This window comes from Macrosteles quadrilineatus, unplaced genomic scaffold (genome assembly GCF_028750875.1).
Source record: "Macrosteles quadrilineatus isolate MER2022 unplaced genomic scaffold, UCM_ALF_1.0 Scaffold_1__1_contigs__length_201487025, whole genome shotgun sequence".
Taxonomy (NCBI): Eukaryota; Metazoa; Arthropoda; class Insecta; order Hemiptera; family Cicadellidae; genus Macrosteles; species Macrosteles quadrilineatus.
The window spans coordinates 115713040-115728395 of NW_026542594.1; the positions used below are offsets into that span (position 1 = coordinate 115713040).

The 15356-nt window shown below is 33.1% G+C and overlaps 1 protein-coding gene across 2 annotated transcripts in view; it reads right to left on the bottom strand.

Annotated features, from left to right (window-relative positions):
- Positions 1-14863, bottom strand: part of LOC128982774 (nephrin-like) — a 121654-nt gene extending 106791 nt beyond the window's left edge. For both annotated transcript variants that reach the window (XM_054401741.1, XM_054401742.1), the window contains exon 1: positions 14674-14863. In XM_054401741.1, coding sequence (XP_054257716.1) covers positions 14674-14755 — 82 coding nt within the window. In that variant the 5' untranslated portion in view covers positions 14756-14863. The remainder of the gene's footprint in view (positions 1-14673) is intronic.
- Positions 14864-15356: the final 493 nt, after the last annotated feature.

The window sequence follows — 15356 nt, forward strand, 5'->3', positions numbered from 1 at the left end:
GTTTGGAATATTTGTAAGAAGTAATTCGCTATCATTTTTCCTTTAAGGTCATTGATGTTTCATCTTTAAGATAGAGTTTGGAAGTTAAATAAGAAAACTGAAAGATTTCCTCCAGACCAATCAGACCAACTGTGGATTACGACAATAGTCCGAGTCTTCTGGTAACTCTGACTTTCGATCTTCACTTTTTAATGATAAGATTACAAATATTTTATTTTATTTTTTGTTCTATTAAATGTTAAAAAATTTAAATATTCATAAAGTATAAATTTCTATACTGTAACACCAGAAGTTTTGTAAATGTTACAATACTCAAAACAAACCTTCATAAATCGTATAATACAACCATTCATTATGACTGAGGTTGGAAAAATCACAATTGCATAAAATCATACGTATTTATATGTACAGTTAATACATTAATATTACAGTACTGCATATATTTTTGTTTGTTTGAGAACAATCAGGCAACTACTGGTTGGATGAGGCTAAAATTCGGCATCATGATAGCTCTTAATTCTCCATTAACATATAGGCCTATCTAATCTCCAAAATCCTTTTGGGCTCCGCCCTGAATGTCCTGGAGTTTCCCATGTTTACCTTGGGTATTATCTTTTAAAGAATCAACGAATCTTGATATATAATTTAATTAAAAAAATAATTTGCTTTCTGGAATGTTCAATTGCATTAACAAGTTACAACATTTAGTGCAACACTATCTTTTTGCTCTCCCCGTAGCGAAGCACTGGTACAGCGACTAGTATTATACAAAAGGAGAGTAACTTATTAAAAATGTATCCGATTAAGTATAGATTAATCGTATAAAATGTGATGTGAACCATTGTCGATGACATAACAGATTATGCTGTCATTACTCTTGGTTGAGCACGTGGTCCGGCTCAATTTATCATCGTTAGACCACGAGATATTCCGAAGTAAATATTGTCGTATATCATCAAACTGCCTCTCAACTCGTACATCCATTGAACTATGGGTCAGCCGACATATTCTATAGCGTACTTTAGAAGTCGCCATTAAATGTTTGTGCCTCTGAAGAGTTTATGTTGCATTTATTTAAACAATTACTTTTGTCCTGACCAGTAAGTAAAGCACGATCAAATATTTGACAATATATTCCTGTGAGATTGTAAAATTATTTAAAAAGAAAGAATGAAAGGAATTATATTTATTTTCCATGTTAACAAATATTACACCGTACATATGCATATATTTGTGGCAAATATATGTACCTCTTTTATGTAGACCTAGTGGTGAAACTATTATCACTTGATTACACATTATTTAAATTAATGTTCACCCACTGCAAAACATTTTTTGTTTATTATGAAATATACATTTACAATTTTTGTTAAATACACAAACTAAACTGCTAGAGAACCAAAAATAAAAACTAAATTATATTTAATACCCATTTTACTACTACGATTTAACTAGTTATACTAGTTTATATGAAGTTCTCTAAGAGTCAAAATATAAAATATCCTAAGGTCGATATCATCTACTAGTGGGTTTAATATCGAATAAATATATTATTATTGTTTACATGATAAGCAAAATCTCACAAAGGAAAACGGTCTATTAGGAAATAATATCAACATTATTTATCCAGTTTAAGTATTGAAATAGTTTATTGTATGTTGATAAAGGTTTTTTTTCTTCATGAAGGTTTTTTAAATGTTGCACTAGTTTTCTTGCTTTTGAGACTATAGTAACAACGAAAACATTTTTTTGTATTACATAACAACACAAAATGATAAATCACAATCTCATACTATTGAAACCTTTAATCTAACGGTGGCGTTTTTAATATTCAGTCTGCGTTGTCTCAACAACAATAGTTCTTCTTATTCTTCTTCTTCTTCTAGTTCGCTTTTTAAAAGCTGGCTTGGTTTAAAATAACCACGTAGCCACACTACTTCCTCAGTAAATTTTTCCGGAACAATAGTTAAACAACATGTTTGGAATAGCCAAACAATAACTCTAATTCATTATATTTTCTGCAGTATAAGGTATTTTCTACAAACAGCCCAATACAGCTGAGACCTATAACACCACTCGGCCACCCCATCATACATCGACTGTCGAAGCCTTTGTCTGGGACCGCCCGCAGAGACGACGAAGGGTGAAATCTCATGAAATCGATAAACTGATCCCCAGCAGGAATAAATCGTCCTGGCCGAGCTGAAGAATTCTACTTTGACACCCTAATTTAATTACAGGTGCCCATTTCATTCTGAAAACACAAAGAGTTTTATCTCCTAAAGAATGCCGACAGAAAAGTAATTAAATCTTTTACCTTTTTCCTACGTCAACCTACCGAACGGTGTCTGATTAAGTAAATCTATACCCTGATTGTAAAAACCCTTATGGTGCTAGGACAAAATCGTTCTTTACTTATAACAAATGAAGCTACTTGTCTATCTTATAACATTATAAGCGTGATATTTATTATATCGAATGATTTTGACTGCAGAAAAGTATATCAAGGACAAACAAAACAAAAATGTATATTGTGGACTCTAATGCTTTTCTCCACTCCAAGTATTGTCGGGAGAGTGTCGCTGAGCGGAAATGAACAACAACAATATCTTACACTAAGCTTGCGGAGGCGTCTGTTTGCCACATTAAAATTTGAGAAAGTAGACTACAGAAAATATAAAAGGTAAGTTTCAACCGTTTCTGTGGTAAACTCCTTTATACTTTCTATTTACTTTGTTGATCTCCTTATTTTCTGTTGAGAGCAAAAAATGTGTTAAATACTAAACTATATCCATGATTATATAAGCTACATATTACTTAATGTCTTACTGGTCACAAGATCTCTGGCTCGATCTGGTCCAAGGTTTAATATCCTTTAATTTTCCTTTGAGGGTAGTTTTACTCAAATTTTTTAATTCACTTAAGTTCACATTTATTTGTTTTTCAAGAGCCTGTTGGTTTTATTGCGTTTGTGTAGGTTACAGAATCTACTTAAACTTCTCAAAAACGTGGTTTCATATTTCATAGAACATTTCTTATTCGCCCTGTTTGTAAAATATTGTACACTTATATAGTTATTTTAAAGGTGTTCTTTGTATGTGTATTTGGCAATACATTAAATAGATATGCTTCATTGGGCTAATTTATGGATTATCAATCGAGTTAAAGATTTGTATTGTTAATTTATGGTCATAAAATACATATGAGAAAATAATTGGGTTTACACATTTAATGATGCCAAGATATATTACGGTTGTACGATTTCACAAATGAGTTCAAATCCAAGTACAGTAGTACAATTTAAATATAGAGGACTTGAGTTTTTGTCGAGCGAAGTGAGGGTGGGATCATTACAACGACCACTCGTCGGAGCTATATTTTTAAAACATACGTGTTGTTGAAGTATCGCTATTACGTGGCCTAGCCTCTACATTTGCTTCAGTTTTACTGGATGTTGTCTGTAAAACGGATTGAGTAATGGTATTAAATCACGATAGTTAACAGTATCAACGTTGGTTTCTTAAAATCTAATAAAAAATCCCGGTTTAATTTGTTTATATTTAAAACCACAACTAATCGGAATAATGGGGAAAAGAAGTGATATACTTTGATATTTTATTGTAACTATAACAGTGTACCTATTTCAATTGGCAAACTTTAAACTTTGCAAAAAACGAACTCCATAGTATATGTATAGTGAATGAATATGCGTTGACAGCTAGATTGAAATCTGGTAGACATTAAGCCCTTGGCATACTTGGGTTATGTAGACCGGTCGACTCTTCATCTTGTGCTCTAATACAAATGAGTAAAACATAATTCGCAACCCATTTTTATTGCAAACGTAATCTTTATCGAAGAAAGTTAAAGTTACTTTTCGAAGATTACAAAAAAGGTATTGTTATGTGTACCAAATAAGGGCTATGCAAAAAGATCAAATTTCTTTTAAAATAACTTATAATTACTTTATGAAACAAATCGGTGTTCAAATAATATTGTTAGCTGTAATAAGAAACTATACAATTAACAAGATTATATTGAGGTAGAGATAACTTAGAGGGCTTTGGGAAGATGATCCTCTAAATCAAAAGTTTGGTAGGTGTTATCATTCAATAAAGGTTTCAACCTCATCCCAGAGTGGATTGTTTTCCGCCCGCTGGCGCTTCCATTTATCTCCTTATCTTTTCTCTTCTCTCACATTTACGGTTATACTGTAGTTATCAATTCAAAGGTTAGGGACATACTACCAGTAATGTTTTATTTCGGGCGAGACAAAAATAATGTTACATTATGGGTTCACAAATACGATTCAAAACGAAATTTAAAACTTTTTTCTGCAATTGTATAGGTGAAAACAGTATCAATTTCTTTTGACAACAAACACTGGTGAAAGACAAGAACCAGACTATATTATGGTAGTTAAAGCAGTAAAATGAGCAAGAGGCTCACACTGCTTTCGGCTGATTAATTGTCCATTTAACTGTGTCCAGCTAATGGAATTGCCAAGGCCGCTGACTGACGTCACAATCAATTTGTTGTTTCCATCCGACAGTCGATAGCCCAGATTTAATTGTTCACTAATAAACCAAAGCGGACGGATTATCAATGCAGCTAATCCAATGATGTTTTACTAATTAAATCATTCTTTTTATCATTGCAGTATGGTGTAACGTTTGCTATCTCGATAAAGTGTGAAACAAAATAGTATTTAATAGCAGTTTTAAATATACTAGTCCAGCAGAAAACTCTGCACATATCCAACTACTGTTGGATTTTTTGTGAAGGGAAGGTGTGACTTAAATAGAATCCCTTTATTATATGAACCAATTAAGCAACATTATTAAAATATTTACCACTTATTCTAGACAACATTATGCAAATATTTAGGTGGATTTAGGTCTATAAGTTTTTTCGTGAGAAAAAAATTGTGTAAAATTACTTGATTCGGAATATCAACTTTGAAAAACCCTTACAAATTTCACAAAAACACGCCTAGCCTATTTTATTTTATATTCCACCAATAATTTGTGAGATTTGTTCATAACTTAAATACCCCCGTTACAGCAGACCTGCATACTCAGCGAATTTCAAATGCTTCGATAAATCTGCGACGATGTTTTCTGCACTGAAAAAAAAAAAAATATTAAAAGTGCAGCAGTCGCAACCGGTTGCCGGGGATAGCTCAGCCTACAATGGCTGGGTAAAGTTCCAGGGTCTAACCGGTATAGGACTGGCTCATACACGGGCACTGTGAACAAGTCAAAAACAAGTCACCAAAACAAGCGTGCAATAATCACTACCAGGCCTACGCCGATTCTCCACACTCCTAGGGGTCGTCGCTGACTACACAACTCGGGCTTCGTCCTAACTATCCAATAGTTAAGCCCAGAGTGCCTAAAACACGGTGAGTTACACGACGACTTGCCAATAAAAACCACAACGCGTGTTATCACCAGGCGGGGTCTACTAGGCCACTATAATCCAATACACAACTCTAATGCCCAAGCTAAGAATCAAACAGTTCACTCAATAATCGTACCACATAATAATATACAAGTACACTATAGGTAGAGTGACTACACCACTAGTAGCTGGTCTCAATAAATACCAAGCCAAACAAGCAAAACTAAATGGCAATTGCACTATTAAAATATTGAGCTACTTAGTAGCAGATAAATAAATATTAAATACGTTCCAAACACTAGATAAATATATTATCTGATAGCCGGTACTCCGCTATCCAAGCTACCAAGATAACGTGTTGGACTACCAAACAAGCTGTTCAGGTTAAATTAAAATAATCAAATGAATAAACAATAACAACCCTACTACTGTTACTGCTACTACCAACTTTATGTTACTTAGCTGGGCTTCTGTTAATAGGCTAATAATATTAGCTACTAGCCTACTGGCCACGTGTTTCCAACTACGCACGCTAAATCGTGCAGCCTAGGTTTGTCGGGCCTCACAGTTATTAGTAATATAAATAACTCTTGGTACAACGCAAAATAATATCTACTGTAGTCAATAAAATATATTATTTGCGCTTTAGCACCTGCCCAGAACAGTCAGGAATATACCTTGATATTATTCCTGACTAATAAATAAATCCTAACTACCGTCAGGCTTTGACCAGTTTGGTTACAACTAACTCTCGCAATAAAATCAGATATTAATATTATCAACTCTTATCAAACCAAAATGTAAGGAACGTCGTCCACTCACCAATAGTGGGTCTGTACCCAACTTACACCAACACTCGGCGCGATCACACCACCAACGTACTCCGACACCACTGTCACGTACACTCCTCTCTACGTACACCACCGACGTATCCCAGTCGTCTTCACAAGACACCACACTATCCTCACTGTCCGGGATCCACGACTCGAATGTCCTTCTCGGCTATCCGGTAGTCCCAGGATACACAAGCTTATCCGAACTGATAAGCCGGGTCAAAGGGTGCTAGCCAGGTTCGCCGCCGCCGCTTGCTTACCTCAACAATCGGTGCGCGGCCAAATAGCAAATATTTACCCCCCTAGGAAAAAGGCTCGTTACAAATCATTAAAATGGAGCCATGTTTTTCAACGTTTGTTCATAAACAAACATGCACAAATATTGTCTATAAGAATTGCATGGGAAGTGAGTAATGGGTATGCAAGTTTACTAACACGGAAATGTCAAAATGGGGGATTCTAGGACATAATCAAGTAGATTATGAAAAGAATCAAGTAGATTATGATATTAGTACTATATGAACTCACATACCAATTTGTATTAAGATGTGTTGAGAAAAAAGCGAGATATATTTTTTTCCCTTGTGACATGGGGACAATTGTCTGTGTTTCCGCTTTCAACATCTCGGTAAGCAATGGATATAGATCAATATGATGCAAATACAAAATTGTTCTTTTTTTTTTTTTTTGATCTGAATTCAGTTGTGTATACTAAAATTTGATAATTTTACTTTGGAGAGAATAATTATTACCACCCTGATCTGACAGTAGGAAGGAGGCCATTATCCATAGCCAGATGTTTGCGTTGAACTTTAAGTTAAAGTTTACTTATATTTAAATTTAGTTCATGGCTAAACTAATATAAAATCTGAAATTTGTACAAAACGATAAATGTAATTAACAAGTTTGGCGTACATTGGAACGTGCCTTAGACATACATCAAACTTCTTTATAAAACTCGTTACTCTGTTAATATTCAAGCTCGTATATCAGCTCCACACTTACACCTTCCTTGCCTTGTTTTGTGACTCGGATTTCACTACTATTGAGCAATTCGATTATCAAAACTCCTACATATTTTGAGGTATATTCAGATAGTAATCTGCATATTAACTTATACCCAGAAGAACAAAAACACAGATTTAAGACCCTTGATCACTTGTGGTGCACGAACAACTTGACTAGATGAAGCATAATTAAAACAAATATCATCAACAGAACGCTTTTAGTTATGTACGCAATCAGTTGCTAATCCATAAAAAAATCTATGTTGCACTTTAAATTATTGTTCTTTTTTTACTATTTTAAGAACGGATCCTTCCTTTTAGCGAATTTCCCTATAGGGAAGTAGCTATTACCGTAGGTGGCACGGTAAGACCTAGACCCGGGACTGATTTACTTTTTCATTTTGATGTCCCCAGAGGCCAAAAACACCATTCGTTCAAATTTTTATATATGTATATATATATATATAGACTTATATATATATACATATATATATATATATATATATATATATATATATATACGTCCGTGAACGCGATAACTTGAGTAATTTTTGTCCGATTTTGATGAAATTTGGTTTAAAGGTGTAAAGCGGGATAAACTTGAATGAGTTCGCGAAGCAGCGTGATCGGACCATGGGAACGGGGCTTTACGGGGGGTTTTATGGGGTAAAAATAGGTTTTTCTCACTTTTGACCCTCAAAACACAAAATTTCCCGATTTCTCTTTAGACCTTTTTAAAGAGCGAAAAAAAACAAATAATTTAGTATACAAAAGTATTTTTGTTCGATTATTAGTAACGGAGAAAATTAAAAAAATTGTAAATTTAAAATTCCCATGTTATTCTTATGGAGAATATTGTCAAATGTTGTAGTTTGCTTGTTTATGGATATATTTTGATCAAACTTGGCAAATTTATTTATTTTGTACTAAGCTATTAATATTTTACTAAAAATACACTATTAGTTAGTTTCCTTGTAGCAGCAAACCTAGGTACTCATTAATCCTAATGTTTTTAAAATAGATTTAATTAAAATTTTAATTCAGACGAATGGAAATTCGCATAGTCGGCAGGTTTGCTGCGGCGGGGGTATTTACCATACGATATACAAAACAATGGTATACACTATCCTACCTTAGTATTGGAGTAAAATGTCCATGTTAACAGCAAGCGCAAATAGGACAGCTCTGCAAATGCACATTTCGTTCAATATCCACGCCCCAGTTTTCGCCCATTATAACCGTCCACATAATTGTATTACAGTAAACCATTATCGAGTTTAGTTATACAGTTTGAAGTAAATTGGTACATATATGCTAACATTACGTATTGCATAGTTAATTCTGTTTATGATATAATTACCTAATTAAATTCAACAGTAATATTTTTAGTACTAGTTAGCTACATCTACACATAAAAACTCTAGTAGGCTAATTAAATACAGGGTTATTCTAAATGATGGACCCATTTTTAATTCTTTACAATTTTTATACTATTAAACTTACCGCTATAAAATACAAATCAAACGAAAAAGCAACTCAAAGAGTTTATGCCTTCCAAAGACACATCATTTAACAATATCGATCCAACAGAACTGTAGATTTAATTGTACAAAGTTAAAAAGTAATCTCCAACTTTTTTACCACTAGAAATTTGGAGGTTACTTGACGTTTTTGCAAATAACTTTTAAATGGTGAGGAAATCGACCAAAGTGGAAGGTATTATTCCGAAAGAGAATAGAATTTCCTACAATCTACTATTACGCATTTTTTGAAAATTTTCAAGAAAGGTACCAAAAATTTCCTCCTTTAATTGTAGACGACAATAAACATAGCAAACATTAAATTTCACACTTTTTTATTTTAAGCCATATTTAGGCTACATTAATTGAGTATTTTCAAGATATGCGTAATAGTAGATTGTAGGAAATTGTATTCTCTTTCGGAATATTACCTTCCACTTTGGTCAATTTCCTCACCATTTAAAAGCTATTTGCAAAAAGTAACCTCCAAATTTCTAGTGGTAAAAAAATTTGGATATTACTTTTTAACTTTGTACAATTAAATCTACAGTTCTGTTGGATCGATATTGTTATATGATGTGTCTTTGGAAGGCATAAACTCTTTGAGTTGCTTTTTCGTTTGATGTGTATTTTATAGCGGTAAGTTTAATAGTATAAAAACTATAAAGCATTAGAAATGGGTCCATCATTTAGAATAACCCTGTATTTTAATCTCTTAGTGTGTAAATGACAGTTGTTGTAAACTTGAATGAGCCATTTACATTCCATCCTTTGATCATTAGATGAGAAAGAAAACTCAATGTGTGGAATCCTCCACCTGAGATAAGACCTTTAATTTGATGGAGGATCATAATTTAATTGTAATGTTAATGTGATAAGTCAATATTGGTATTTGCTTACTCGTGTTGTGCAGCTTTATACAGCTTTTATTATACAGCTAAAATCGTAAGGTTGAAAATTGTACACTATTTGTATTTAACTACTAATGTTGGCTTCTGATTCTAAATTAAAATAATAAACTTTTCTCTTACATTTATCAATTTTGCCAGTCTTAGTTAAGCTGAAATATCTTGCAGCTTAACTAAGACTGGTAGAATTTATAAATGTAAGAGGGAAGTTGATTATTTTAATTTAGAACCAGAAGCTTAATTTAGCAAGATATTGCAGCTTACATTATATTGTTCTGTGTGATAAAACACGCTAGTATGAGTGTATTGTAAGCAGAAAAAACGTATACTTTATTAATCGTTAACATGATCAAGTAATTCAATAATATATGTAAGCAAAAGGTAAACCTTATTAATCGTTAACATAATCAAGTAATTGAATAGTGTACTCTAACGAAAGGTCAGTGTATGATTATAAAACTGTTACTAAAGCATACGTAGTATATTTTTTTTTACCTAAACACTTAAAACTAGGCAAAAAACTTGTTTTCCCATTGTTCCAATTTAATTGAAACTGTAAGGTACATAGAAGAGTGGATACTTAAGAATTCATTGTTTATTTGATCAACAACAATGGAGTTCAAATACAAAAAAGTTTTGATTTTAAAGATTAAAACATATATTTGACATGTTATTAATTTTTTAGGAGCTAAATTTCTTGGGCAATATTTTGACTCTTAGAAAATATGACGATATATGAAAAAAATCTCCTATGACTAAACGTCGTATGACTATACGAATAAAATTACAAACATTATAAGTACGTAAAAGGATATCGGGCGTCGGGATGGAGGAATAGAAATGAACATTACAATGATTGAGTAATAAAACATTTTTGAACACAGAAAATGAGTAAACAGTCATATCAGTGTGGATTTTAAAGGTTCTCACAGTTTGAAAGGCTATATATCAGTTGCATATATATGTTTCAACACCCGAATGATTAATATCAACATGTGTTTGCCATACGAGAAGACCTCGATCCAGAAGAAGGACACAAAGAAAGTGCCGAATTAAAGCGAGTTATGTCATTAATGCAGTGATTATGAAATTATTGGGCGTAAAAATAAAACACCCCTTACCAAACATAGTTTAAAATAGTTGTACCAAAATAAGAACACTACAATTCGAATGTTTGCAAACAAAAATTTCAATGGGACCTAATTTAGGAAATAGAAAAATATAGATTATTTCATTATACGCTACATTCAGTATAATTTAATATTCTTAGCTTTGTAAATGTTTTTATTTACAGCCATAAATATAGGTCTAAATGAATTAAATACTTTGTACAGCTATACCACCTGATTTTTACATATTTTGGTAGGTTTTTTATATTCTTTATAAATTGACTTGAGTGACTAATACAGGGTGAATAAAAAGTCAAGACCCTCCCATCTAATATTTTTCCAAGTAAATATACAGAGATATCCTTTTGGTGGTCGTGCAAGCTTAGCAGGAAGTTTCATTTTATGATTTTGAAATTTTCGAGTGTCCCTCCAAAAGGGGGGATTTGGGGGGTAACTCAAATATTTTAAATGTAAACCCCCTTCAAGTGACATCTCATTTTGAAGTGTTTACAAAAACTTAAAGAATGGTGAAAACTAAAGGTCGATATCTCTTCTCTATCTAAAATGGTAGCCTGTCAAATGTTGTAGAAAATCAATGGTAAAATTGGTTGGTAATGGCTACCATTTTGGATAGAGAAGAGATAGCGAACTCTGGTTTTCACCATTCTTTAAGTTTTTGTAAGCTCTTCAAAATGTGTCACTTGTGTCACTTGATGGGGGTTTAAATTGAAAATATTTTAGTAACCCCCCAAATGGGGGGATTTGGGGGGACACTCAAAAATTTTAAACGTAAACCCCCATTTTTTGACACTTTGTTTTGTATTTTTACAAATACTTAAAGAATGGTGAAAACTAGAGGTCGCTATCTCTTTTCTAACCAAAATGGTAGCCAATATTACTATTACGAACTAATTTTACCATTGATTTTCTACAACATTTGACGGGCTACCATTTTGGATAGAGAAGAGATATCGACCTCTAGTTTTCACCATTCTTTAAGTTTTTGTAAACTCTTCAAAATGAGGTATCACTTGAAGGGGGTTTACATTTAAAATATTTGAGTTACCCCCCAAATCCCCCCTTTTGGGGGGACACTCAAAAATTTCAAAATCATAAAATGAAACTTCCTGCTAAGATTGCACGACCACCAAAAGGATATATCTGTATATTTAATGGGAAAAATATTAGAGGGGGGGGGGGGTCTTGACTTTTTATTCACCCTGTATAAAACCCATCACTGTTGTCATACATTTTGGATGGTTACTAGAATTTAATTCAAAGAATGCAAGTGATAATATGACTTAAAAGGGGTTTAATGTGTTTCTAGTTTATACATCATTAGTACATTAATAGCATACATACATTAGATACATTAGTACTTACATACATTAGATACAGTAGATACATTAGTAGAAAAAACCTGTGTTTTGTTATTTAAAGAACAACAAAAGCTCTTTAAACTATAATAATTTGGTTGGAATCTAATTATCATATAATACAAAGGATAGCTTTTATAAGAAAATAGATTGTTGTTTATCAGTAATCATCATGATATCGTTGCATAATTTAAATTTTTTTTAGAGGCAACTTAAATAAAGAGACACCTCTCACAGCAGACTACTAACAAATTACACGTGTTAAAACTATTTATATACAACTTGACTTATCTTAATGACTTATCACATAGGTGTTAGCATTATCACATAGGTACTGTAAATTAAAATGGCAAATAATGCAATCCAAACCTGGATCACCAACACAGAAGTTGGTACAATGAAAGTAAGTTCATGTTTCGACACATCAGACCGTTGAGCCAAGTCAGACAAAGACGGTTCAGAAACGCTATCTCAATGGCCGTAGTTGCTCCAAACGGTTACTGTATGGTTACGATTGCCACTGTTTACATAATAGTGTCGTATATACTATACTTGGTATCTATCAGCTTATTGGAATTTGTTGGTATATTTATAGATACCCTTTACGATTGGCGGTGCCGTTGACTTATCTTGATACTTCGCCGGTAATGTTTTGGTAAACTGGTTTCATTCCTAGGATCAACTTTCTTTATCATACAAATCTAGTAGTAAGAATAGGAGCATTGTTTTGTTATCCTTCAATTTATTAAGTGGCCTTTTATGAAACAGAATTGTTTTTCAGCACTTAATTAATGCACGAAGGGGGCATTTGTTATTGAATGTATTGTTATTAAAATATATTGATTATTAAGATATAAATGTGTTAAGTAATTGTAAGGTTTTTAGTAAGTTCTATTTTGGGATATGATTGGTTGCCAATAAGGATGTTTGGAATAACAAAAAAAGTGTGAATTGCTTTTTGTGATTTTTTTGAATCCTTCAGTGTCCATAAACATGTTTTTTGTATGCCTTTGGTAGCTTAATTTCGCTTCATCCATGCAATTACAGTAGTTACTATGAATTATTTATTTATGAATTATTTTATTCAGTTTAATATCTTTCGTATTGTAATCATTACTAAACACCATTCCTCTACCAACATGAATAAAATTCGTTAAGAAGTTATATGCGTTTTCAGAGATATAAAACACATCGTAAGCACATAATAAGGATGCAATAAGCAGGGTATTAGGTCCGGGGGTTATGCATTATATTTGTGATTGCAATAATCGCTACAATGATTACAATGAATTATTCCTGTTTTTATTTCTTTTGTACAGCCGATGGTTGAATACCTTTCTTCGAATCAAACCGTTGACCCACCTACTGTATTTCAAGTACTGTAGATGTACTGTCTCATCTTCATCTGGAATTTACACAACACGGGAAGTGTTATTGTAGGTACTGGTTTGACGCAAATTATTGTTAAAAATAATATATACTTTGTATGATTAACTGTTTATGGTTTGGAAGATTTCTGATGAGGCAAAAGCTATATTTTGAAATCACTCTTTAACTGAGCACAAGCTATAGTTTGACAATATTAGCAGTACGATGAAATAATACACAAGATATTTGTTGGTATAATGACTCTTATTGTTGACATGTTGTTTGATTACATTTGACATTAGATTTCGGCACAAGTTTGAATTGTTTTAGTTATATGTTGTCGCAAGTTGTTGGTTTTCAAAAGTTATGTTATAGGTGAATCATTGCCGAACCCATAATGGCTATCTGTGATTTGTCCCTAAAAACTGAAAGTTTTTACTGTGTTTACTTGTTAAAAGCCACCTCATTTATTAGGATACCTGGGCTTACACCTAGCCATTGTGATTGTGAATTATCACGGTATAGCCTTTGAACCAAAAATTAAAGTAAAATATTTATTAGCAATCACAGTTGTAGGTAAAGTTATAGAAGAAGACTACTGTAATTACTCATGGCATAAACAAATAATAGAAAGGTTCTACATTTAAATAGATATTAAATTGTGATAACATATCCGTCTTGGGTGTATGTTCATAATACTACGAACCATATTACTTGTTTATATTGATACTTAATATGGAAATATAGCTAAAGGTGTTGAATAACAAGAGTAAGTTAAATGAACAAACCTCTAACTGATATTAAAACAACGACAAAACAGTTCTTCCGTAAATAATGTCAATGATTAATGCTAATGGTTAATAAATTGCAAATAAAGTCAGGCTGAAATTGATCAAATAAGTTTCGAAATTAGGAATATGTTATCCCAGGGAAAGAACTAAAAGTCATGATTGGGATTTTTTATCTTTGCTTTATTTGTTCTCCAACTATATTTTACATTCGACAAGTTTACGTTGCATATGCATATTGAATATATTTCATGTTTATTTATTTTGTTTTTACAAACATTAAGTGCTAAATTGCATATTTGCATTTTAAAAAAATAGCTGTGAGATAGGTTTAAAGAATTAGTATCCTAACGCAACTTACCTATTTCCTCGTGAGTGATTTTCCCCAGAGTGCAGACGATGTTAGCTATCACAAGTGCGATGATATGCCAGGGACGTTCCATTGCACAGCACAGTACACTTAAATATACTACGTCAAGATACTTCACATTGGCTTTGTCAGCGAATAGATGCAAGTTTATTTTGTAATATAAAACAACTACATCGTTTTTTAGCTGTAGTTAATTATATAAGCAGTATTTTAATTACAATTACATTTATATAATTAATAAATTTCAATTTGCATGGGTGTGAATGTTATTACTAGCACGCGAATGTTGTGGATCGGACGCGCGCGGCCCGTGTGTCGCTCCTCAGTGGTGCCGGACGAGACTGGCGCGTGCGGTGCGTGTGCGGCTCGGGACGGACCACGACAACACCCGAGCGTTGACGGCAACACCCGACCGTCAGACACAAGGATACCTTGATCCTGGGAAGAATCAATGCCGCATTTACCCCCGGGGAGTTTAAATAAAGTGGCGGAATGTGCTAAAAACGCTGCTCGGCCCGAAACTTTCGGCGGCAAACATATAATTCAGTTTAGCACCGCTGTGGGTTTTTGAGATTGCTCTCCCCAAACGTCTCGCGACGGACCATTTGTTTCGCTTTTATTCCCGCCTTAGAGCTCCACTCGGGCTAATTTTATGCGCGTTCCACCATTTCTTG